This window comes from Mchenga conophoros, linkage group LG13 (genome assembly GCF_057382185.1).
Source record: "Mchenga conophoros isolate Kocher_MC1m ecotype Shallow Benthic linkage group LG13, M_conophoros_male_GT1.1, whole genome shotgun sequence".
Taxonomy (NCBI): domain Eukaryota; kingdom Metazoa; phylum Chordata; class Actinopteri; order Cichliformes; family Cichlidae; genus Mchenga; species Mchenga conophoros.
In genome coordinates, this window is record NC_140538.1 from 2,111,261 (window position 1) to 2,136,667 (window position 25,407).

The 25,407-nt window shown below is 42.6% G+C and overlaps 3 protein-coding genes and 1 long non-coding RNA gene across 5 annotated transcripts in view; all 4 read right to left on the reverse strand.

Moving 5' to 3' along the window:
• Positions 1-684: 684 nt before the first annotated feature.
• LOC146560593 (uncharacterized) lies at positions 685-2,996 on the reverse strand. The gene is made up of 3 exons (XM_085243130.1): positions 2,899-2,996; positions 1,875-2,186; positions 685-1,742 (listed from the first exon to the last, which is right to left on the reverse strand). The coding sequence occupies exons 1-3, from the start codon at positions 2,933-2,935 to the stop codon at positions 1,690-1,692; spliced, it is 402 nt and encodes a 133-aa protein (XP_085099256.1). The 5' UTR covers positions 2,936-2,996; the 3' UTR covers positions 685-1,689.
• Positions 2,997-7,926: 4,930 nt separating this feature from the next.
• LOC146560594 (uncharacterized) lies at positions 7,927-9,992 on the reverse strand. The gene is made up of 3 exons (XR_014894771.1): positions 9,886-9,992; positions 8,490-8,681; positions 7,927-8,167 (listed from the first exon to the last, which is right to left on the reverse strand). It is a non-coding gene; the product is annotated as an uncharacterized LOC146560594 (long non-coding RNA).
• Positions 9,993-15,625: 5,633 nt separating this feature from the next.
• Positions 15,626-17,528, reverse strand: LOC146560595 (uncharacterized). Its single transcript, XM_085296010.1, has 3 exons — positions 17,372-17,528; positions 16,585-16,836; positions 15,626-15,912 (listed from the first exon to the last, which is right to left on the reverse strand). The coding sequence occupies exons 1-3, from the start codon at positions 17,406-17,408 to the stop codon at positions 15,878-15,880; spliced, it is 324 nt and encodes a 107-aa protein (XP_085152136.1). The 5' UTR covers positions 17,409-17,528; the 3' UTR covers positions 15,626-15,877.
• A 3,448-nt stretch (positions 17,529-20,976) lies between these two features.
• The window catches only part of sncga (synuclein, gamma a), a 6,687-nt gene continuing 2,256 nt past the window's right edge, over positions 20,977-25,407 (reverse strand). Inside the window, exons 2-6 of one of the 2 annotated variants that reach the window (XM_085296007.1) lie at positions 24,223-24,264; positions 23,940-24,067; positions 23,490-23,516; positions 22,323-22,379; positions 20,977-21,343 (exon numbers count right to left, since the gene is read on the reverse strand). In XM_085296007.1, coding sequence (XP_085152133.1) covers positions 22,323-22,379; positions 23,490-23,516; positions 23,940-24,067; positions 24,223-24,264 — 254 coding nt within the window. In that variant the 3' untranslated portion in view covers positions 20,977-21,343. The remainder of the gene's footprint in view (positions 21,344-22,322; positions 22,380-23,489; positions 23,517-23,939; positions 24,068-24,222; positions 24,265-25,407) is intronic. The other variant, XM_085296008.1, reaches the window with a different exon arrangement.

The window sequence follows — 25,407 nt, forward strand, 5'->3', positions numbered from 1 at the left end:
GAAAGTCTTTGTCTTATGTTAGTGTGTGCAGCTTAGCTCCCCCGTCTCGTTAGCCCTGATCTCTCCCAGCTGTGTCTCCCTCCTGTTGCCGATTCCCCCGTTACTACCCTGTGTATATAAGCCCTGTGTTTTCCCATGCTCAGTGTCGCGTCGTACCATCAGTTTTTGCCTGTGTGTTCTTGGTCTCAGTGTTCCGTCCTCACTTTATGTTTGTTTTCCTGCCCGCAATAAAGCTGAGGTTTTTTGAGTTACATTCCATTTTCCGAGTCCTGCATTTGAATCTTCATCTCTGCCTGCCCGCACACAGAGCCTTGACACAAACTTTCCTTTTTGCTAAAGCATATAGTTAGGGCTGGACCAGGTGACCCTGAATCCTCCCTTAGTTATGCTGCAATAGACGTAGGCTGCTGGGGATTCCCATGATGCATTGAGTTTTTCATTTCCAGTCACCTTTCTCACTCACTATGTGTTAACAGACCTCTCTGCATTGAATCATATCTGTTATTAACCTCTGTCTCTCTTCCACATCATGTCTTTATCCTGTCTTCCTTCTCTCACCCCAACCAATCACAGCAGATGGCCCCGCCCCTCCCTGAGCCTGGTTCTGCCGGAGGTTTCTTCCTGTTAAAAGGGAGTTTTTCCTTCCCACTGTCGCCAAAGTGCTGCTCATAGGGGGTCATATGACTGTTGGGTTTTTCTCTGTATGTACTATTGTAGGGTCTGCCTTACAATATATACATATATTACATATTTTATAATTATTTTTTTGTTATACATCTAATTTATGTATTCATGTATTACATATATTCACGACCCCCCATCAGGTCACAGAAAGGTCATTGATTGGTCACCTGTGTCACAGGTAGACTGTCATACCAAACCTGTGCAACGTTTCAGTTATTTTCTCCTCACATTTAGATCAGTTCATAGAAATGGATTATTTATGTGTGTGATGAGCTACCTCAGAGACTCTGTTTGACCAGAGTAATAATTCCACATAACTAATTTATTCATTTAATTTATTCAATATTAAAGGACAACCAAACCAGAAACAATAAATGAATGTATTTAAAGTCCATGTTCAAGCATTTTAGTTTTTATTACCCAACAATCATATGACCCCCTATGAGCAGCACTCTGGCAACAGTGGGAAGGAAAAACTCCCTTTTAACAGGAAGAAACCTCCGGCAGAACCAGGCTCAGGGAGGGGCGGGGCCATCTGCTGTGATTGGTTGGATTGATCCATGTTAATGCTGACAGCTCTAATAATAACAAATGATTAAATGCTGATTATTAGAGATAGGTTGATCATATTTAAGATTGAAGCATTAATTAATGGCAGGACTTCTTTGAGCAGTTTTGTAGGAATGGGGTCTAAAAGACACGTTGATGGTTTGGAGGAAGTAATTATTGAAGTTAACTCAGAAAGATCAATTGGAGAAAAAGAGTCTAACTTAACATCAATGGTACTAAGAGTAGCTGTAGATAATATTACATCTGTGGGATGATTATTGGTCATTTTTCCTCTAATGGTTTGTGGCACGCCATTTCCTTTCCAGCTTACGAGTTATCTGCCTGAAGCTGTGCGTTTCTGAAAGACGGACAAAAAAGTGGATTTTTTTTTTAGTCTTTATTCAGGAGTGGGAGTTGATTCCTCGGGGGTCGGGATGTGCTTTACAGCTTCCTGTTTTAGTTTCCTTGAGATGTTTCTTCAGCCAATTCGAAAAGATCATCCAGCAAATCTGAGAAGAACCAAAAGTGAGACATTATGAACGAATCCATTCAGCGGCACAGCTTGTACACTTCCGAGGTTGCCATATACAAAGAGGCTTCAGTGTGACGGAGCGATGTGCAGTCCTGCTCCTCATACGTACCCCCATCGTTGGCAGAAGCACTTTGTGGTTTTTCTTCACCTTCTCCTTCCATCGCTGCTCCGCCACCACCGCCAGCTTCAGGGAGCGGCCCTTCAGTGAAGAGACCCTTGAATCCGGACTTCCGCTCCTTCTCATATTCGTCCTCTCTGTTGAAGAGTCCTCCTTTGTCTTCGCCCTTGTCCACCTCCTTCTTTTTGTCCTTGTCGCCTCCTGTCCGTGAGAAGATTCCTCCTCCACCTTTCTTCTTATTCTTGTCTTTGTCTTTGTTCCCTAAATGCAGAGCGCCCTTCACCGCACCCTCCACCGCATCTCCTGTACGAAAAGCACAAGTTTAAAATAATGGGTATACACGACGTTCTTTCCTGCACTTCCACTTCCTGTTCCTCTTCCTTTATAGCCGCAGAATCAGGTGTTGTCCCACTGCGACTCGTATAAAGGCTTTATGGATGTTAAACCATGCCAGGTAACTGTTAATACTGATAATCAGTAATAATCACTCAGCTGAACCCAACGAGAGTAATTTTCCAACTATATTTTCCAGCTCCAGAGGCCATCTTTGAAAAGATGATCTCACTTGAACTTGTGAGATCACAGTGAGCATGTTTGCAATGTCACTGTGTATCGTACTGGTTTAGAAAGGTTGTCCAGTCTCGACTTTGTCATGTAAGCTGTAAAAGTATTTTTCACACATTGAAATCTGAGACAATGCTTGAACATGAAAATATCAAAACTATTAAAGATAAAAGAATTAAACTGTTATTTGTGTTTCTCTCCATCAAAGCGAATCAGGGTCTGTGATGTGTCTGAGCATTATGAAAAAAGCTGTCCTGTTGAGTCCAGTATTTGAGCGCACACTGAAAGAGTTGTTGTTACTGTTGTCTGTGCATCAGCTCAACTAAAAAAACTTAAGTTTGAGTTTCCACCTGACTGCAGCTCCGCCTGCTCCACCAATCAAAGCAGGAGCAGAAAAACGAATCAGCTTCACTTCTTTTCCATTTATCATTATTACTGTTTTTGCACTCACCCACTTTTTTCCCGACAATCCCGGCCAGTTTGTCCATGTCTGTGATTTTCTGTGTTGCTGTGAGGAGACGTTTCCCTTCTCAGGCAGGTGGAGGTGAGACTGGAGCCGGTGACACCTCTCAGGTGTGTTTGCAGACCAGCTCGACCTGTTCCACCTGCTGTGACCTCACAGAAATGTAAAACACAGAGTGTGGTTCTGACAGCTGAACTGCTGTTTGTTGTGCTGCGGTGATGGTTTTGTGCATTCGTTTGGAGCAGTGGTGTCCCAGCAGGACAAATCTAAAAGTAAAGCGCTGTCCTCTCCCCGTGTCCCCGTGTCCCACAGCGCTGTCACAGACATTTTACTCTTTTACTTTACAGCCTGTTGACTTTTTTTTGCCAGTGCTTCATTTTTCATTTACATTTTAATAACCCTGTAGATCCCAACGGTTAACCATTTCCCACACAGCTTGAGCCTTTTCAGCGGATTTCGTAGATATGTGGACATCCACACGTGATTGTGCTGCGTGTCATGTAAACACACGATTTATAGAATATGATGCATAAACAGAATATATGAAGTATTTAAAATGAGCTCAAAGTTCAACACCTGTAGCAGTCGGAATATTCTACTGCAGCATTAATATTTTTACCTTTAATATTTCAACATCATCGTTTATTTGTATAGCACTTTAAAAACACAGCAGGCAGACCAAAGTGCTGAACAACACAAATCAACACAACAAGCAAAATTAAACATACAATAAAACTGAGAAGAAAGGTGTCAGTTTCCTACAGAGTTAAAAGCCGGGAATAAAAATAGGTTTTCAATCTGGATTTAAAGACCTGCACTGATGACGCTTGTCTAATATGGAGGGGAAGCATCGGAGCTGCAATTGAGAACCCTCGTTCTCCTGAGTTTTGGCTGCGACATAGGTACCGACAGCAACAGCTGCTCAGCTGAACGCCACGAGCGAGCAGGAACATGACAGGAGCCGGTGTCACCGGCCTGGGTCTGAAGGATCCAGGGATTTTGAATAAGCATGTGTATTTTTGGTGCTGCTGCCCTTTGTTTCCATGTGTTTGTGTATAGGTGTGTGTGTGGGTGTGACAGAGCACCGGTTCTTCAGGCCTGGTGGGTGTGTCTGCCAGGTGCCAGGTTTAACAGTGTGGCTGAGCGCGCCTCGACGTTGGATTGTTGCGTGAGACTCCACGTCAGTCTTCTAGCTTAGTTTAAGTCTGTGAGTGTGTGTCTACTGGAATTAAGTGTCTTGACAGCTGCCTCTGTTATTTCCCCTCAGGAGGAGCGTGGAACACTGGAGGGCAGCGAGCACAGGGTGTGCGGACACACGGGAATGGCGAGCACGGACTTTTGAGAAGAAGACACGACACGGGAGCGCACGGGGATATATTGTCATTCTGCTGCACTGTAAATAAACACGCTGCTCAGCATAAAGAGTCCAGGGCCCTCATTCCCCACAGCCAGACCATTTAAACATTTAAAAACCAATAAAAAAGACTTTAAACGAATCCTAAATTCAATGGGAGCCAATGTAAAGAATCCAGAACCGGAGTGATGTGATTGAATTTTCTACTACCGGTTAAAAATTGTGCTGCTACATTTTGCACTAACTGCAGGTTTGACAAAGTGCGCGACCCGACCCCTATTAAAAGGGAATTACAATAGTCCAGACGTGAGGTGATAAAAGCATGAATAAGAGTTCCCGAATTGTGTTTGGAAAGGAAAGGCTTGACCTTCGACAGGCGTCTGAGGTGATAAAAAGCTGATTTTAATATTTACATGACCATCGAAGGTAAGTGCGGAATCAAATTTAACACCAAGATTAATGATTGAACTTTTCAGATGGGAGGTCAAAACACCAAAATCGACATCTGGAGAATCAGTAGAACGATGCGGGCCAAATAAATTTGTTTCCGAATTGCGATCATTAAAATATAGAAAATTATTTGACATCGCTAAGACAGTCAAGCAGAGATTGACATGTGGAGGTATCCAAATGACTTAAAGGTAAATAAAGCTGACAGTCATCAGCATGCAAACGAAATGACACTCAGTGTTTACGAAAAATCGCACCAAGAGGGAGTAAATACAGCGAGAAAAATAAGGGCCCGAGGATAGATCCCTGGGGCACACCCCAAAGCAGAGGGACCACGGAGGGCCAGCTTAACACAAAAACTCCTTTTGGACAGATTTGATTTTATCCATGACAATGCCAAATCAGAAATTCCCACACAGTGGTGTAAGCGGGAGATCAGCAGGTCGTGGTCCACTGTGTCAAATGCAGCTGTCATGTCCAATACACAAGCACAGCATATTTACCAGGATCAGTCGCAACAAGAATGTCATTCATAGCTTTAACAAGAGACTGTGAAAGGGCTTAAAACCGGATCTGAAGATTTCAGACAGCTGCGAGTCATTCAAGTAGTCTAACAGCTGGGTATGTACAATCCTCTCCAAGGTCTTACTTCATAAGGGAAGCTTGGGGAAAGGTCTAAAATCTTTATTATTATTATTATTATTATTATTATTATTATTATTATATATAATATTGGTTTAGTCTAGAACTTTACCTCAGGAAGTGTACTTCCTGAGAGTACTTCCTGAGAGTCCTCAGGAAGTACAAGCTGAACAGGTGCATCAGCACAAAGACCCACAGACTCAGAAACAGTTTCTTCCATAACCACCCTGAACTCATACACGCACCGATAACTACAGTCCCCCCCTATCTGCAACAACCAGAACTGTATATACAGGAAAGCCGGAAATGAGCGGCCGTGAAATCCTTCTAGCCTTTGTTCAAGTCCACCCTTACTTCCACTTTTTGTCCGGTCACTAGCGCCACAGCGTGAAAACTTTAAAATTGACCCAGAAATGTCGCTCCGTTGTTTTGTACATTTTTCATTCTCGAGGAGCTGGAAAAACTTTATCGTTGTCACCGGCATGTTTGGTACCTTAGACTCATCAGAGACAATCACATCCAGGTAAAATAATTTTATTTAATCTACACGCATTTAGGAATTACTTAGCTAATTCAATGGATAATTTCAGTAGGCCGGGTAGGCCACTCACTTCTGTACGGAAGCGTAGAGCTGCCACCCAGGCAAAAGAAAAATACAAGTGTATCACGTTATAACGTGAAAGGTTTATTGTTCTAACAAGATACGTTTCCTGTTTGAACAACATAATATCACGTTATTACAATATACATAATTATCACGTTCGTACAATATAAATATTATATTGTACAAACAGGAAAAGTATCTTGTTAGAACAATAAACCTTTCACGTTATAACGTGATACACTTGTATTTTTCTTTTGCCTGGGTGGCAGCTCTACGCTTCCGCACTTCCGGCCTACCCGGCCTTTGAAGGACCCGTCCTACGTGGACCAGGTGGGTCGGGTCCTTTGAAGCATGCTGCCCCTGAATTTGGAGAGCATTAGGCTACGCAAAAAGGTCACAAAGCTGAAAACAGGCTTATTTTTGAGTTCACAAAAAAGCTTGTTTACACAGATGAAGTCTATAACGTTTAAGTCTTTTCACAGCGTATTAGAATATTTTACTTAAACTTAATAACCTGAATAATGCTTTGATCTCTTCAACTAATTGGAATTTATATTGGCGCTTTATATCGTACAGAAGATCGTACAATAATAGAAAGGAGAGGAAATTAGGACAGGAGGTCTAAGGCCTCTGTCCTAATTAGTTATTACAGCAGTGAGCTTGAACTCTGTGTCTAATACTGAGCTTCAGTAAAGATTCAAGCTGCAGTTATTTATATTTCCTCACCTTAAATCTTCACTCAAAGACAAGTAAGTATCTTTGACAGTGTGTATACAGATGTGTTATATATAAGAGACAAATATTGTTCTTTTAATATGTTGGCATCACTAAATTTGGCTCAGTGCTTACATATATGTGTAAAAAGCAAATGTAGGAGCTGTGATAACTGTGTCTGATAGAATGAAGAGTCGACTGATATATGAAATATTCCTTTATTGGGTGAGAAAATCAGACCATGTCATAACTGCTTTAACCAATTCACACTACAGCCTGGGTTTGCCTCTTATCTGTATTTAATTTTAATAACTGTACAGTACTCTGTTTTTGGTAACTATGGTCTTTGATGTAAATATTTAAAAAAAAAAGTGTATGTTTCTGTTCTGTGTCCTGTTTGTTTGTATATTTGTTTTTATTGCTGTTGTTACAACCAAATCTCCCCCTGTGGGACAATTAAAGGATTATTCTTTAAGTCATACAGAATAGATATCAGAGCTTTAAACAGGCTGACGTCTGCTAAATGGGTCAAACTGGGCAGAAAGTCTACAAACACATAACATCCTTATAGAATATGATGTAACACTATAGATCAACTTAGCTCAGAATATATAAAGCATATAAACAATCACAGCAATATGATGCAACAAACACAGCAGCTACTGATCCAAAATACTCAAAGCTTCATAGAACTGAAACCAACATTTATTTTAGCTCCATTCTGCTGCTGATACAGACTTTAGGTTTCTGAACATTAAACTTGTTGCTGCCTTTCATAGTGTGTAACTTGAAGGCCCTGAGTACTCTGAGTACTTTCTCCCACACTGGAAACACTGGGATGATCACATTATTTGAACATTACGTAATAAGACTGATTCAGCACAGACAGTTATTTTAAACTTTCCTAGCAGTCCTTCACAAACAGGGAACAGTCTGTCTATTCTCTCCATCTGTCAGCTGCTGCTGGCTCTTCCTCCTCCTCTTCCTCACACACTGCTGAGTTTGTCCTGGTGGATCATCAGGGCTGCAAAGCCTCACAGATGATGTGCAGCAGTGGGTCCCTCAGTCTGTACACCTGAGCCATCCTTCAAATCCGGGGAAATGAAGGACGCATTTATCGGCCGCATTTGGAGCAGCCTTCGTCATGTCGCTGTGACGTAATCGGCCTACAGATGCGGCCTCAGGAGGATGCAGACCCTGATTTGGGACACTGCTTAAATCTGACTAAACAAATAAAGCAGGAAGTAATGCACACTGGTGACAAAGCTCTTTTAATTGTGCCTGTTTATTAAGGCAGGACAAACAATATAATGATAATAATCATAAAACAATCAGACGGAAGAATTTGAATTTTCTGCTGAACATGAAGTGAAAGAAGATAAAACACAGCAAACATGATATGATGTAGTCATCTCAGGAGGCTGCAGGTGGAGGTTTGATGGGGCTGAAGGAGGTTTTCTATTTAAATAACCCGCCAACGACGTTCCCCAGACCTGAGAGAGAAACGAGAAATTAATATCAGACAAACACAGATGGAGCCGTCTCTGAAGCTGCAGTTCCTCCCACGTCCAGCAGAGGCAGCAGCGAGTCGACTCCCACACACTGACCTCTGTGGATATTTTCCTCTTTCATAACACCTGTACAGGTTTGATTTTTTTGGATGATAACGTGACAGGGTGCCATCAAATTCAAAATGAAATCACATCAAATTTAAATATTTGGTCTAAATCAGCTTTCTGCTTTCATCCTGCACGATGCCAAGTCACATGTAAACACAAAATGTTTAAAAATGCTGCTCCATTAGGCAGCGCTCACCTCCTCCACCTCCTCCACCTCCCTGACCCTCGTTTTTGTTTCCACCGTCGAATGACAGCACGTCATCGATGTTGAGACCTCCTCCTCCTCCTCCTCCTCCTTCCTTCTTCTTCTCACCCTCCTGGCCACCCTTCTGCCCCTTCTGTGCGTATGCACTCATGCCCTTCTTCACTGCACCCTCCACCACCTTACCTGCACAACAAACAGCGTTTAGGCATCCTCACCTGAAGGGCTCTCACCATCACATTTATATGTACTGATTATTACTGCTTATTTCTACTTTCAGCGTGAGCTATTTCATCTGTACTTGGCCATCTGCAACCTGCCGACACAGCTCCACAGCCACAGATGGAAGAAAGGTCAGGGAAGGCAGAGGGAAGAAACAGGAGCCACGGCCGCTGAAAGGTGAACCGTGTCTGTGCGTGTAGTGCTGCTAGTTTGTGGTGACCCTACTTTTGGAGACATGCTGAGCAGCTAGGTTGGAGCTGGTGGCCTCAGCTCGCTCTCTAAAGCTTCTGGCCTCACGTTAGCGTTGCTGTGGAAGGGTACGCGTGGACCAGTTTCCTCTTTTTGTGTCTGCAGTACCTGATGGGCGGTGTGGGCGTGCGTGACGTGGGCGTGTACCTGCTGTGCTTCGTGTCTGCTCCCTGAGCTTCAGTGGCTGAGTTTGCAGAACAGGCTGAACAACGACGGCCGAGTGCGATAATTACACTTACTTTGCATTGACGTTTCTATGACAACATGATTGATTGCACTGTAAACAAGGCCGCCCTCACCGACACGGCCGTGTGGAAATTCCTGTCAGTTTCACGCAGGAATGTGGACGGACAAACCGGGGAACTGTCGGTGTTGGTGTTTGCATCGATGTTGTTGCACACCTCGTCTTCTCAACAAAGTCCAAAAATTACGTTAAATATTTAAATTTTTTTTACTGCAGGCTGAAAATGAAATGACTGCTCATTCATAAAGTCTGTGATTTAGTATCAGACAGTGTTATCGCTTCCTGGTTGTGAGTCTGAACTAAAGTGTGAGTGCTCAGTCAGCTGATCGCCACACAACATTTTATCCATTTTTCTGTTTTTGCTTAAAGAGCAAAAGGATTTTAAAAAGCGTGGACAGTTTAGATAACCACAGAAAAAGTAAGATAATCATAATCATGATAATAGAATGAAACATCAAAATAAACAGAGGTCGTAAGTTTACATTTCTAATGAAGAGATTCAACTCAACTGTTATGACCTAATTAAAAATCTTTCATTTTAGCTTCATACTTTGAACCTTTTGAAGGAAACTCTCTGAGGTTTGAAGCTGTTGCAGACAGCAGAATAAAAACTCTTCTCTTCTTTGAAATAATATTTAAAGCTGATGAAATCTGAGAGATTTTCCTCAAACTCACCGGCTTGCTGTCCCAAAGCACGCGCAATCCCATCATTTCCCCCGGGTTTGCCACCGAAGTCTGCCATGACTGCTGCCGCCCGGAGTGTGTTTGTGGATGCTGAAGCATCTGTCTTATACAGGAGGGTGCGCTCGTCCCCTCAGGTGACGGGATACGAGCGCCCCTCCCGCCCTGCTGAGGTGAGGCTGCCGCACAGGGCTGACCTGTCACACAGGTTTGAGGCCAGGCGGCAGCATCATTTATCTATTATATTATGTATACAGTGTCAGCTCACGACAACTGCTGTTGTGGTTGGTTACTTCAGACTTTTAATAAAAGACCTGCTCAAACAGGAACGGTAATTTGAGAAGATGGCAGCACTGAGGTGGAATACACCTGTGATGGTGGGAGTCCAACAGGTGACTGAACAGTTTCCTCTAGATGAGAGATGAGTGCAAACCTCGCTCATAAATCATTTGTAGACTATGAATGTGAGCAAAACAGCATGAGTCAAGTCAAGTTGGCTTTATTGTCACTTCAACCATGTACAGTTAGTACACAGTGAAGCGAAACAACGTTCCTCCGGGACCAAGGTGCTACATGCAACATAAATTAACAGAAAACACTAAACTAGCTAACTAAGAGGCCTAGTTAGCTGGCTAGCAGAGGCAAGACAGACTGGCCTAACATAAATGAACAAAAACTATCTAACTATCTAAGGAAGACTTTTTTTTGTTAAGAGACAGCAAAGTGCACGTGCAAATGTGCAAACAAGAGCAACAAAGTGACAGTGTGACAAAAAAACACAACGTAACATAATAATAAGGTTTTGTAGGTGAAATGCAGAGATCTGTTTGGGCTCTTCTGCCTGACAGGTGGCAGGTGTGCTCCCTGAGACCGAATGAGGAGTTAATATGCAGCTGAAGCTCCTCTATGGCTGACGCAGTCTGAGGGAGGAGCTCCGCTGCCCTGCAGGGTGGAGTTGATGAGCTTCAGGCTCATCCCAACGATGCTCCAGCCGACGAAACTTCGTAATGACTCAGTGTTTAACACGGCAGAGCTGAAGTGACTGAATCTTCATGTTTTGACAAATGTGAAGAGTCTCCTGCTCTGTGTGTGTGTGTGTGTGTGTTCTAAAAGCCCTGCATGAGTCACGCTGTATTATTTATGTTCATAATAAGCTCGTTGACAAAGAGCTTTTTCACAGGACTCCGGGGTTAATCAGGTCAACAGGACATCATCACGTGGGTACCTGCAACATCCCAGGCCTCAGTTCGTTGATGGAAACTCAAAGATTTATTTCAAAAGGTCAAACAACGAAAACAAAGAGACAACAAACAAGTGAAACAGAAGCTGTCCACATGTACACCGTGACCTCAGAGACCTACATTTATCTCGCAGTTTGTTGTTTGTTTCACTGGGATACAAACAACATGCTGGAAGCCAAACTGGGATCTTCTGCTGTTTGCAGGATTGCCTCACAGCTCTCGGGAATCGGTCAGCGTGTGAACACAGCGAGGACTCAGTCACATCCTGGTGTTGGTTTGAACATCTAGAGACAGATGTGTGATCAGGGTAAACGTGCAGCCTGCCTCACGTTTTATAATCTGAAACCTTTTGGGGAGTAACGCAGTGTGAGTTCACTCGTCAGTTTCTGCGAAGCTCGTTGTTGTTTATTGACCTGTCAGACCGGTCGATTCACGCTCTTCTCTCGATGGAGGCGCCAAGGATAATCCGGTGTCTGATTGGCTGCAGAATCCAGGTGTTGCTCCGGGCAAGTGATTAACATTTATGGGTTTGACTGTAGCCGCCCTGCTGTCACTGAACGCCTCTCTTTGTTTGCTTCACAAATAAAAGTGGGTTAAGTAACCACGGAAACCAGGTGATTGGATAGAAATTGCTCCAGTCTTGATGTTGTTCTTGTTAAGAAGTCACAACATTTCAAGCTACTTTACAATTTTGCCAGACCCGTGATCTTTGTGATATCTGTAGCTTGTGTTCTACAAGATATTTAATTATATTCATATCACATCGCTGTAACCACCGGTGACGGGTCCGACCTTCCTGTTCCCTCTCTGTAAACATTATGGGCAGATGCACAAACTTGTTTATTGCTGGATCGTTCAGGACATGCAGCCTTTTTGTTCGGTGGTGAATAGGAACGTTGCGAGCGTGCAGGAATATTATCAAAATGTTATATTAAAGCAACAGCTGCTGCTCGAGGGGTTGGTCAGTCGAGCACGTGGGGAAACATTTCTGCCTGACAGGTAGAACCATGGTTTCCACGTCTGCACCTGTTGTGGGTGCAGTGATTCAATAAGCTGCAGAGGTGTGCTGAGGGAGACCGTTCTCATTCCCAACGCGTAACATACCGATGATTTGTCATGTCCCGAGGTGTCCCACAGGAATACGAAAGCTGACCTTCCGTGTCCCTATGATACGCGCCGGATTCTGGAGGGAATCCAATAGAATGACTGAGTTGGCTGTAAAGGAGGTCTGTAAGATGAGCAGTAGTCATCCTCCAGCCTTATGCAGTCTTAATCCACGACTGATAGAAAACTCCAGGCCTTCCTTGAGCTGGTGATGAGACTGAGCAAAATAAAACCGGAAGAATCTAAAGAGCAGACGCAGAGAAGCTACGTGGAACAGGTCTTTGACTGGCGTCTGTGTCTGTGTGCCACACAGCAGCTCAGAGCGTCCTCATGGAGGTGCTCCATCGTTCTGCTGAGGGACTTCAACACTTGTGTGGGCACGAGTGTGACCTGGACAGGTTTGAATGGGAGAAACGGCCCAGTGTGAACACGAGTGGTGTTCTGTTATTGGACCTCTGTGCTAACCACACATTGAACACCGTGTTGAAGGATAAAGGTGTTCATATTTGCATGCGGCACCAGGATTTTGTAATCATACCATCGGATCTGCAGCTGTATGTTTTGGACACGTGGGTCAAGTCGTCATCACCACCTGGTGACGACTTGGTTGGGGCGATGGGAGAACAAACATACAGTGAGGGTGGGAATGTCTGGCTGAGGCCGCGAGATCTTCAACTGCTGCCTTGTTGTTGTCGGTGAGGCAGTGTGTCATCGTCAGGGGTCCTTGACAGGAGCATGGCGGACCTCTGACCTCCGTCTGTGACAGCGAGAGTACAAGTAGCGTTTAGTCAAACCGGTGATGATGGAGGGAAAATGGAAGTTCATTGGTTTACAGAAAGCTTTACTATATTCATGCATTTCAAATTCGCTCAGGAGATCTTACCAACATCTAAACGTAGAACCTTTCTGTAAAACACCGACACTGTCATGGTACAGAACGACTCCGTGTTATTAAAACTCATCGTTTGAGTTTCTGGTTATTTGTTTATTATTTCTAGTGTTTAGGTGCTCCTGTGTGCCTCCTCCTTGTCTCCACGCTCGTGTGTTTCCTGTTGTATTTTGGAGAGTTTCGCAGTTTTTTTTTTAATCGAGGTCTTTTTATTGAAAGAGATTTTTATACAGTCACAACAACAAATAAACATACAAGCAGAGGGACACACTGCTCATAAACTGAAACCGTCCCATCTGCCAGAAGGAAAAGAAAGAAAAAACAAAAAAGGCAGAACGACTTATATAAACTTGACATGTACAGACACACTGTGGAGGAGGCAGCTATTGTCCATCTTTCCATTTGCCAATAAATGTCAGAAATGTTTGCCAGTTAGTGTGAAAGCTGGACGTGGCTCCTTTGACGGAGCATCTCATCTTTTCCAGTTGAAGTTACTGCATAACATCTATGATCCACCGTGAACATGAAGGAGGCGAAGAGTCAGTGCTTTGAGTTTTGAGTCTCGTCTGATTAGTCTCAGCTGCCGTTTCCTCGTCTCCCTGTGTGTGCTTCCCTCTCTTCTCTGTCGGATCGTCTTCGTCGTCAGCCGTGTCCCCTCCTCCTCCTCCTCGATGTCTTTGCTCATGGTTGTAAGGTTTTTGTAATGTTTTCCATGTTCCTCGTGTTCTTTTGTTTAGCTGCTCCTGGTTTCAGCTTTGTTGTGTTTTTGTTGAGCCTCCGAATAAAGACTTGCTCTCAGTTTAAGCTCCGCCTACGCCTCCGTTTGTCTGCGCTTGGTCCGCTCTCTCTCATCATCACACGGTCTGCCTCACACATATAAATATATTCTTGGAGCAAATGAAGTAGAGCACCTAAGAAACGAGACAGAAAGTGGAGCTTGGACTCTGTGGTTGTGGCTCACCAAGTATAAAAAACAATGATTTTGTCACGGATGCTGAAGGAACCAAGTGCAGGCACTGACGACTGGCGTCCTGTGAGTGAGCTTTATTTACAGGCTGGATGAAGTGCAAACAAAAGTAGAGAATGGTAGTGACATAAACTAAGAAAAACCTAAACTGGTAACGAGAAACATGCAACCTGAGACAAAGAACGAGAGAAAAGCTGAACGTTGGAGAGAATGACAGCAGGAGAAACACCAACACAGGCAGGACAACGAGAGGAACAGCTGGGAATGATCAGACATAACCAGACAAAGGAAGCAAAGCGGAATACACTGAAGAGGACTGCACTCAGAAAAATAAAGGTGTCAACTGGAACCAAAAGTGGTCCTTTAGACTGATGCCGTAGAAGAACCTTCAAAGGTTCCCCAAAGAACCATCAAGAAACGGGTCGTTGGGGAACCTTTAATGGTTTTTGAAGAACCTTTTTAAAATGGTTCTTTACAGAATCATTTTAAAGAAACTTGAGTGGTTATTCAAAGAACCATTTTAAATCTTTCAAAATAAAATGCATCATAAATGGAATTGTCTTGGCTAGGGTAAAATAAATACGAGCACAGCACAGACATGTTTTAATGGTTTATTGCCAGTTTGCAGTATACAAAAAGACAAAAAGACATTTTAACCCTCAGCACAACATCACTACTCATAAATGTCACATATTAGTGTTTTAAACAGTAATAAATAAAATTCTTTACTACACTATAAATAAAAACATAAATACTATATCTATAGATAACACAATGAATACATGTATTGGTTAATTAATAAAACGTCAAAAAGTGATAAAAACACATTAGAAATAGCAACAGCTTCATAACAGACCAATAAAATAACATTTTCACCAGCAGATGTTTGCATGTTCAGTAAAAAACAACGTTTTTGATTAAAATGATCAATGAACTTCAGCATTATGTGAGGTTAGTTTCATGTTGGACTCGTTGTCCTTTGTTAGTCCAGTTTAGGACCATGTCTCTGACGTTTGTATCATATCAAAACAAGCCCACACCTGCAGTTGTTTCAGTTTTTTCACAGGTGTTTCCTGTCAGCTGGTCAACCTCACTCAGGTGGACATCCATATCAGCCAACCAAACGACAAGCTCCTCCCTTTGTGCTTCAAATCCCTCCCACTCTGAGACAAGGAGCTGAGAGAGAGAAAACAAGGGTCAGTTATAAAGAAGAGAGAAAGTGAAACCCTCCTCAGAGGGTCTGACTCTATCTCACTTTGTACAAGCCTGCTATTAAAGTTTAGCATTTAATCGTGAAATAATTAACTGCTGGGTGCTGACATGTAAGAGAGCATTGCAGGAGTGACACAGGTGGGTATTGTATTACTGCATCACACATTTAATTCATTCTGTTTGTGTAATTATGTAACCACACAATCACTCCACCCCATGCACCCCCTCTACATCCACACACTTAGCAGCATATTAGGAGTGATGTCTCTCCATGAACCCAGATTAAAAACACCTTCAAATGAATAAAACCACATCATCATCCATGTTATTTGAACAAGTTTATTTCATTTTCACATAATTTTTTTTACCTTGTGTACATTTCAGAAGCACTTATTTTAAAGTATTCCCAATAAAAGATCTCTCATTCAGGATTTCCTTTAAACCAATGAACATATATGAATATACACATTTTCAGAGAAGCAGTTTCCCATCAGTTCGGTTGGACACTTTCATCTCAGGCGGCTGCAGACGGAGGTTTGAGGAGGCTGCAGGAGAATCTGGACCTCTGGCTTCCTACTTAAAGAGCCCCCCGAGAGCGTTCCCCATACCTGAGAGAAAAAGGATCCGATTAATAAAAGACACTGAATGTGAAAAGACATCAACAGCCGGGGCCAAAACCTGCAGTTTCTCTAGTGTCCGGCAGGGGCAGCAGTGAGTCAGTCTCCATAGACTCCCATGTTAAAACTGCAGCAGAAACAAATGTTTACAGTCTGATACACAAACTGCTTGACTTTTGCTTGCGTGTGGAGGAAACTTCTACAGCTCTTATGTTGAGTGTAGGCAGACTGCTAAAGAATGTGTCAGGAGGAACTCAGAGGACGTTTTTATTGTTCACATGTTGAATTTTTTAACAGCTGGGATGCAACGATTTCATAAACCCACAGAAAACATGTTCAGCTGCTACCAAACTCAAAATGAGTCTTTAGTTAGTTTAAATGTTTGGCATGTTTCCTGTGGTCTATCGTTTATGAGGAAACTGCATTGTGCTGTCATTTATTAAGGTTTGTGATCCACTGCTGGTCATGAAGTGCAAATTAACCTGCACAACATAAGATCAGTTTTAAAGTTGTTTCACTTTATAGTAAGAAAAGGATGCTGTTACAGATCCTGGCACAGCTGGGATCTTATCACATCCACATCATGTGACAGCTGTTGCTTTGCCGTAGCTGTGAGCTTCACAGTTACAGGAGGAAACGAAAAGGAAGTTAGACAGCGCTCACCTCCTCCTGCTCCTCCTTGATCCTCATTCTTGTTTCCACCGGCCAGTTTGAGGACGTCTCCCACGCCGAAGCCTCCTCCTCCTCCTCCTCCTGCTCCTCCTTGATCCTCATTCTTGTTTCCACCGGCCAGTTTGAGGACATCTCCCACGCCGAAGCCTCCTCCTCCTCCTCCTCCTCCTTCCTTCTTCTGCTCACCCTCCTGCTGCTTGTTTCCACCCAAGGCCTTCTTCACGGCACCTTCCACCACCTTACCTGCACAGTAATGATTTATTAGAGGACGTCCTCACTGATGTCATCTTTTTATCATCTTTCCTTTTCTTTTTGTATTTTTATAATTTTTGCTAAAACTGTTGAACTGATTCTGCTTTAAATGATTTATTAAATATGTTCATGTTTGAATGGAACCTGTTTTATTTAATAGTTCTGTAGTTTCTGTGTCTGATCATCTGTCTGACATTTTTCTCTCATCTTTGTTTTTAAACTTGATCCATGAGTAAAGTTATGCTCTTTGTCGTCATGGTTATCATTGAGCTGTGTGTATGAAACATGATGTCAAATATGATGCGAGTAAGTTTGACTCTACAAAAACGTCCCAACTTTAAAATGTTTGAAACACGATCTAATGATAAAAAGAAAAAAGTGCACATTCTTTCATAACATATTAAAATCTTTGCCTTTAGCTTCTGATTGTGCATCTTTAGAAATAAACGGCCTGAGGTTTGAAGCTGTTGCAGACAGCAGAATAAAAACTCTTCTCTTTTTAAAATAACATTTAAACCAAACTCACCGGCTTGCTGTCCTGCAGTACGAGCAATCCCGTCCATGACTGCTGCTGTCTGGAGTGTGTCTGTGGATGCCGAAGCTTCGGTCTTATACACGCGGGTGCGCTCGTCCCCTCAGGTGATGTGGTACGAGAGCCGTTCCCGCCCTGCTGAGGAATCAGGTGTGGCTGCCACACAGGACCAATCATGTTGGTGTGAACCCAGGCGGCAGTTGAAGAGTGACGGTGAGGAGCTCCACATGTAAAAGTCACATCGCCTGCGGTCAGAGCTACGCCAATACTATGAGCATCACCTACTGGCTCTAAAAACAATGAGGGGTGTGTCTGCATATTTAAGTGACAATAACAAGCTTTATTATTAATGCTCATAATAAAAACCTGCTTTCATAGAACTGCATCAGGACACAGCAGGAAGGACTGTGTGTGTGTGTGTGTGTGTGTGTGTATGCGTCAGTGTGTGTGTGTCAGTGTGTGTGTGTGCGTGTGTGTGTCGGGTACGTGATTGGCTGCTGAATCCAGGTGTTGCTCTTAGCAGATGGTTTATGGGTTGGACTGCACCTGCCCAGCTGTTGTTGAACGCCTTTCCACATTAGTTTACAGTAACCATGGAAACCAGGTGACAGGACAAACTCACCTGCAGCCTTTTACGCGCAACATGTTCATGTTGATCTTATTAGCTCATTTACAGGAGTCAACATAATGGAAGCAATTCAAGCAACATAATTTCACGTCTTCAGTAATAAATTTTTTTTTAAAAATGAGATAAAAACAACATTTTTAAATTTGAAATATATAAATATATATTCATGTTAGTCCACATTTTGAGACTAAAACTCAAAATCTCAAACTAGCATAATAAGATAACATAATATAAAATCCAAAACATTTAACATTCCTGAAAACCCTCTCCTGTCTGATCATTTCCTAATAACATTTACATTTACAATAATTGATTACACAGCAGTGGAGAGTAGACGTTTATCAAAGTAGATGTCTTTCTGAAAGCGCTGCAACTAAGTTTAAGAATATAATCCACCCACTGTTATCATCTTCAATGCCCTGTACCAACATAGAGCAGAGCAGCTATCTGAACGCTGCCCCAACAGAGGTCGATTATCTTGTTAATAATTTCACCTCCTCACTACGTACGACTCTGGATACTGTAGCTCCTGTGAAAACTAAGGTCTCTAATCAGAAGTACCTGACTCCGTGGTATAATTCTCCATCACGTAGCCTAAAGCAAAAGACTCGTAAGCTGGAGAGGAAATGGTGTGTCACAAATTTAGAGGATCATCATTTAGCCTGGAGAAATAGTTTGCTGCTTTATAAGAAAGCCCTCCGCAAAGCCAGAACATCTTACTATTCATCACTGATTGAAGAATAAGAACAACCCCAGGTTTCTCTTCAGCTCTGTAGCCAGGCTGACAAACAGTCAGAGCTCTTTTGAGCCAACAATCCCTTTAACGTTAACTAGTAATGACTTCATGAACTTCTTCACAAATAACATTTGAATTAGAGAAAAAAGTATCTGTGAGTGCATCTACATAAGAAGGGACAGTGTTTGCATCCCACCATCCACTGTAAGGACACAGATGTGAGCTCCCACGAGGTACCTGAACTGAAACTAGTTGAGGTTTAGTCCTTATACAGAACAGCAGAAACAAGTAGGCAACCTTTTCTGTGTCGTCTGGAAACATTTGGTCTATATTAACTTTTCTACGTGTGTTGTGTAGATCTTCACAGTGCAGCAAAAGTGGCCCAAGTATGGAGCCTTGTGGGACTCCTACAGAGGATTCAAGCTCAGCAGATCTTTGGTATACACTGTTATGATTAAATCCACATTAAATCATAACAGCTTCTTCAGAAAGATGAAAACGTGTGAGTTTCATAAACAGATTGTGACTGGCAGTATCAAATGGTTTTAGTCGTTTGCTGTTTTTCCTGCTATATGTTTCTTTATTGTTTAAACTCAGTTAATCTTGACTTTTAAAAATTAGCGAGGAGTTTCTTCAACTGCCACTTTGTGACAGAAACACCCATCAGCTGCTCTGCAGAGAAACAGGTTTCTCTTTCGTTAAGTGACAGTTTCACGCGATCATCAGCAAGAAGTAAAAATACTTGTGAGGAACGCCCTGCAGACTGGAACATACCGACACATCGCTGCACCTGAAAACATCCAGTAAATCTGGAACACAAAGCTTAATCAGGTCAGGAAACAAAGAGCAGACAATAAACTAACTGAAAATAGAACTGCATTCCCAAACACTGGGAACGTTCAGCAGCTCAGCAGGTCGGTCACATGATCGGGTCTGAAAAGAGGATCTCAGAGTTTTTCAGAAGTAAAGAAGAGCCGAGGTTCAGCAATCTGCAAAAACTCTACTGTGAAGACAATTTATAAAAATCACAGTTTTACAGAAGTTTATGTTCTGGGTCAAAACTCAAACTCAAAGTCCAAGAAAAGTGCAGATCAAAGCATCAGTTACAATTAAATTACTATTTAAAATTACGATTTAGAAATTCAAATCAACACAATAATAAAAAAGATGATATAGATTCATAATTTAAAAAATGATGAAATAAAATTTCTAAACTGAAATAAAGTTCAATATGAAGAAAAAATGTAAAATAATAATTTGCTGATTTAATGTTAAGACACCAGACGTCAGATTTCTGAGGGTTAATATAAGAAACTCATCGCTCTGGGGAAAAAGTTTAAATGATGACAGGAATCAAAAAGCTTCGCTCTCCTCCCGACAGCAGGACGAGCTTGTTGCTGCGCATTTCTGACACTGGGTGACGTTGCAGCAGCTCGGCGGCCCTGCAGAGGAGCAGCAGCGCCTCACACATGTGGCAGCTTTAACATTTAGACTAGAAACAGTGTTTCGATTTTAGCAACTCTGTTAAAGGAAACGCAGAATCACTTTAAAATGAACACTAGTTAATCAAATATTTAACATAAAGAGTGAAAATTTACACATCGCATAGTTTTAGCACTGGCTTTAAACCAGGACAACAACAGCCACGCGCATCGAAATAACGAATTCTGTGTTTAAATTCAAAGCATTTCCTGTTTATACGGCGAGTCTTCCTTTCTGAGTCCTACAATAAACATCATTTTTCTAACGGTGGACCGAGTGACACCCGGGTGAAGATGAGAACCAGAAACCTGCAGCGTCAGCAAAAGTAAAAGATATTCTACTGGATATCAATCAGAGTTGTTTTATTGTGTTTGCTGACAGGAAGCAGGAAATCAGGCACATGTTTACTCTGAGCCCCAAAATAAAAAACTGAAAAATCCTTTCATCAGCTCGTCTGCGCGGGCGGAAAACACGAGCTGAGTGTCTGTGGGCGACACAGACGTTTGCTTTAGTGACGACACACAAACACCAGTCTTTCAAGTCTTTTTGTTTGTTTGTGTTTTTGGTTTTAAATTTAGCAAATCAAAATTCATTTTTGAAACAAACGTTCCCCCTCAGACCGTCCCGGGAATACTGCGGACACATGAAAATGCTCCACAGCAGGTGAATAAAATATGAAGCAAAATAAAATCCTTTGAATAAAAACAACAAGAACGAATCAACGTTTTGTGACACTGAAGACGACGAAGCTCAGAATGTTAAAACATTTTTATTTTGTTGTTAAAAATCAGCAACACATACAGGAAGTGTGTGTGTGGATTAATCGTTTCAGTGTGTGTGTCAGCAAAGCCACGTGCATTTATAAGGCTTCAGGTAGCCCTCTGTCAGGGGGCGGAGCCCAAAAGAAACCTGTGGTCCACAACAGCCAATCAGATGAAAGTGTGGAGTTAAACCGACAGTGTATATGATGAGCGAAGGCGGCGTAACCATGGTGCGCGGGGGGAGTGATGAGGAGGGTTTCTCTTGGTTAATGAGGGGTCAGAGGTCAAAGGTTGAGCAACAGATAAAATATGAAGATCCTTCTTCTTCTCTCGTTCGGTGACGGCAGGAAGTTCAGAGTCTGAGGGAAACCAAATGAAGAGGAGAAACATTTTGTTTAAAGCAGGTGAGTTAGGTCAGCTGACGTGAAGCTTACCTGTGACAGGTACGGTGCAGCACATATATCCAAAGGACATTTTAATCAAGGACTTTTGACCTGTAATGGATCATTTTTGTGTTGTATTGATGCTGAGCTGTGGGCATCTTTCCTGGTGACTCGCATCACCGAGCTGCTTTTCTTTTCTGTATGTTCTCATAATTATGTTGTGCCTCCTGGTGGCAGCTTCATGCTGGTTTATTTGCTTGTTCTCTGCACAGAAACTTTATGATTAGCACCACGTTGGTCTTATTGGGGCCATGTTTGTTATTTACAGCTAACAGGAGCAATGTGAAACCTGAAGGGCTGTGGGCTTTCACACCAACAGCTGTGGCTACAGTGTAGCTGCCATCACCAGTGTGTGAATGGGTGGATGACTGGATGTGTAAAGCACTTTGGGGTCCTTAGGGTCCTAAAGCGCTATACAAATACAGGCCATTTACCATTTAGTGTACTGCACAGAAATGCCACCAGAGGGCAGTAAGTGCTGGTCTGCTGAGCTGAGACACTTACAGATGTCCGCCATCAGCACCAGCAGGTGATCCTTCATCTGCTCACTCATGTACCATCAGGATGTCCGATAAGAATCTTTGAACCAAGGTAGGGGTGTTGTTATCTACTGACTCTGTGGTTTAAAAGGATGTTTGCATTTAGACGAGTTAACTGATCTAAAAGTGAACCGCTCCAGCAGTTTGACCTGCATCTTCGGCTAGTCAGACACAGCTGACATGAGACTGATTAACTACGAGGGGGAGGGCTTTGTCAGGAAGTGCAATCAACTCTGCAGAAAAGAGCGAGCGCACTCTGATCGTATGAGGATCATTATCATCCTGCTTCCCCAAAACTCTGCAGATTCATCTGCAGCTGAAACTCAGCATCACCGCTCTTTCATGGTTTTTCTCACCTACTGTTCAGCTGGTTCAGTCTGTTCTCCTCCTGCGTTTGGTTTTTGCAGCTCAGTCTACAAATCAGAGAGAAAAGAGGTCAGTGCAGCAAATTTGTCCATATAGAAGCTGCATTTCTCCCCAAAACAGAAGCCATTAACACAACACTAATGACATGAATAATCTCCTTGTGGTTTGACTCTGAGACACCACTTTAAAGGTTTGCTGATGTAAAATAGATGTAAATAGAAGTTAAGCTGCTTATTTTTGGGAGAAATGAAACTTCATTTGGAGCAATCAGAACCACAGCAAGGCGTTCAGAAATCCAGAAAAGTAAGACGAAGCCAAAGTTGAGCAAAGGCGAAAGAAAAACTCGTGTTAGTCGCTGTAAACAACCTGCTGAGATCATCTGTGATCATTTCCAGCTCCTACTTTGGTTTCTGTAGGCTCCTCAAGAGAACATGGCTACATATGATGCGATACATCAGGAAATATATTTCAAAGTTACATGTAGTCATTGTCTTCATGGGTGCAGAGTTGTCAGTTGTGGTTAACAGAATAAAGAGCAGTATCATGCAGCCGTTTCCTGTTAGTGTTGTTATTCATCGTCAGCCTCTTTTCTGCTTAAACACCCTTCATGCAGGTTTTGTTTCTTGTGTCGTAGGAGCAGAGATTGCTGTTCGATTCCCTCTGATACTTCCATACTGCCACCGCTGTCACAGCACCCACACCGCTTAAATCAAGCCCAGCTCTCAGAGAGCGCCTGTCAGCATTAAACGAAAGGTCGGAGAGGGATCATTAAGGCTGTCAAACAAATTCTCTAGATTCTACTTTTTTCTTGTAAACATGCTCCTTTTCCACATTCATTTTCCTTTGTTTTATTTTCACATATCTGCTGGTTGTTTTACTGTAAATTCGCTGGTTTCTTTTCTTTTAAGTTTACAGTGTTTTTGCTTGTTATTTTGTTATTCTCCTTGTCCAGGACCTTATTTGTCTGTTTTAACTTCATACGCAGCGACAGTAGGAGGACTTTATCTAAAGGAAATGATATTTTACTGATGTCCAAAAAATCCCTGACATCTGGTCTTTTCTGATCTGAAATGTCTGATTCGTGAAGCTGTCGATGTCAGATAATCAGGCAAGAAGCTTCATGCCATGCCACCCCTCCCCCTCAACCAATCAGGCACCTCCTCAGGCACTGGCTCCGCCTCCTCCTGTTCACATCCAATAACCAGAGAGTTGGAAATGACAAAGGACAAAAAAAGTTATACACAAAAAATAGACTGTGAATAATTACTGCATGAATGCTGAACACATGACTTTGACTCAGTAGTCATGAATATAATGAAACACACTTTATGTGAGTCAAAATTCTGTCACGACTTTCAAAATTCGGTTTAGAAATATATTTTTGTAATTTTGTTAATGTGCAAAGTAGAAGTCCAGCTAATAAATTACTTAAAAACAGAAATTTGAAATAATTGTATAATACAAGTATAACCTTTATCTGTAACATGTGAGAAAAACAAACCCCAGGTTATACAAATAAAATAACAACAACACAAAAGCAAAAATGGAAACGAGACGCCTCAGTTCTCGTTTATATTTAAAATTTATAATCAGCTGACGTCACTCACCGTGCTAACGAATCCGGTTGCCGCTGCCGCATTCTCCACCCCCTGCACCGTTGCCTGGGCAACCTCATTGGCCCCAGAAACAGCGGTGTCGGCCACGACGTTAGCCTGCTCGTTCGTCTTCTGAGCAACTGGGAGACAGGAAATCAATGCTATTTTTATTGTTTACGTTTTAAAGTAAATGAGAAAAAGATGAATTTACAAACTCGTGAATGATTTCGATTCTTGCTTCCACCATTGCATAACTTCAGTACAGTAAGTGCAGTTTGCACTGCAGGTGCTTTACCTGTGTTCACACCTGTCACAACTCCCTCCATCGTCTTACTTCCTGGAAAAAAAGAGAGAAAACCTTCGTGAGAAATGCATAAATCAGAAGCAGAGAGTTTGTGTGGTCATTATTCCTCTCTGGCTCTTCCGCACCGTGCCGCCCCTCCCTGAGCCTGGTTCTTCTGGAGGTTCCTTCCTCTTAACAGGGAGTCTTCCTCTCCGCTGTCACCGAGTGCTCGCTCGTATGTTTGTTGGGGTTGTCTCTTTACTGTACAATATAAACCAGCAGAATGCAACACTGTTTGTTTTTGTGCCATATAAATAAAATCAAGTTGATTCGATTCACCAACAGTGGCTGGAGACTTTCTCGCTGGCTTCTCAGTGCTTACTTTGCTGATGCTTCATACAATGTTCGTTCTTCACATCAGCGCAGCAGCACAATCACAGCCGTGTTCATGGACCCGATTTTATGAGTCTGGATTTCAAACCCTTCCTGCTGTTTCCAACGATTAAAAAGGCTTCAAAGAATCAGGCCACAGCTGTTAGAGGCGGCCAGACAGAAAATCTCATCTCTTCACCTTTGTTATAATCTATTAATCTGTTTCATGAAAAAGCACCATTATCAGACTCAGCTGTTTTGCATGGATAAAGGATGATGATTGTTTATTGGTATGAATAAAAGGCCATTCGCTGACAGCAGCCAATCTGCAGCCTCGTTAATTATGCATCATCTTTGCATCTTTGAGCTTCTTCCTTCCTGTAACTGCGCTCGTGCAGCAGCCTCAGCTTCAAACATCAGCGCTGCAGGGAAACAGTTTCCACGGTGTTTGTGTGAGATCAGCCGACAGCGAATCACAGACAAAGAGTCCGTTCACTGCGAACCGTCACATGTCCGAGCAGCTCGACGCCCACTGGCTGAATTACAACCGAGTCTGAATCGTTTCCAAACAACACGAAGAAGAATGCCGAGTGTTGAAGTCGTCCGTCCACCTCGCTGTCTGATCAGAGGCAGCGCGCCGTCCCCAGAATGTTAATAAAGAACAAAACAAGGGGAATGAGAGCAGAGAGTGGGCTGCCTGGGCGCAAAGTGGGTGACATGAGTGAATAATTCAGAGAGCTCAGTTTATCTGTGAGGTAGAAACCAGGTCAGCCTCCGTCTGGACGTTTAAAAACAGACGTTTGCTTGTTGCTCCTGGTTTTATTC

Excerpts from the sequence above, each read along its gene's own strand:
- LOC146560595 (XM_085296010.1), bottom strand. The coding sequence starts at position 17,408 with ATGGACGGGATTGCTCGTACTGCAGGACAGCAAGCCG. Across the intron at positions 16,837-17,371 it reads TACTGCAGGACAGCAAGCCG|GTAAGGTGGTGGAAGGTGCC; the intron begins GTGAGTTTGGTT and ends ATTACTGTGCAG. Across the intron at positions 15,913-16,584 it reads TCAAGGAGGAGCAGGAGGAG|GTATGGGGAACGCTCTCGGG; the intron begins GTGAGCGCTGTC and ends TTTTTCTCTCAG.
- LOC146560593 (XM_085243130.1), bottom strand. The coding sequence starts at position 2,935 with ATGGACAAACTGGCCGGGATTGTCGGGAAAAAAGTGG. Across the intron at positions 2,187-2,898 it reads GATTGTCGGGAAAAAAGTGG|GAGATGCGGTGGAGGGTGCG; the intron begins GTGAGTGCAAAA and ends CTTTTCGTACAG. Across the intron at positions 1,743-1,874 it reads TGCTTCTGCCAACGATGGGG|ATTTGCTGGATGATCTTTTC; the intron begins GTACGTATGAGG and ends GGTTCTTCTCAG.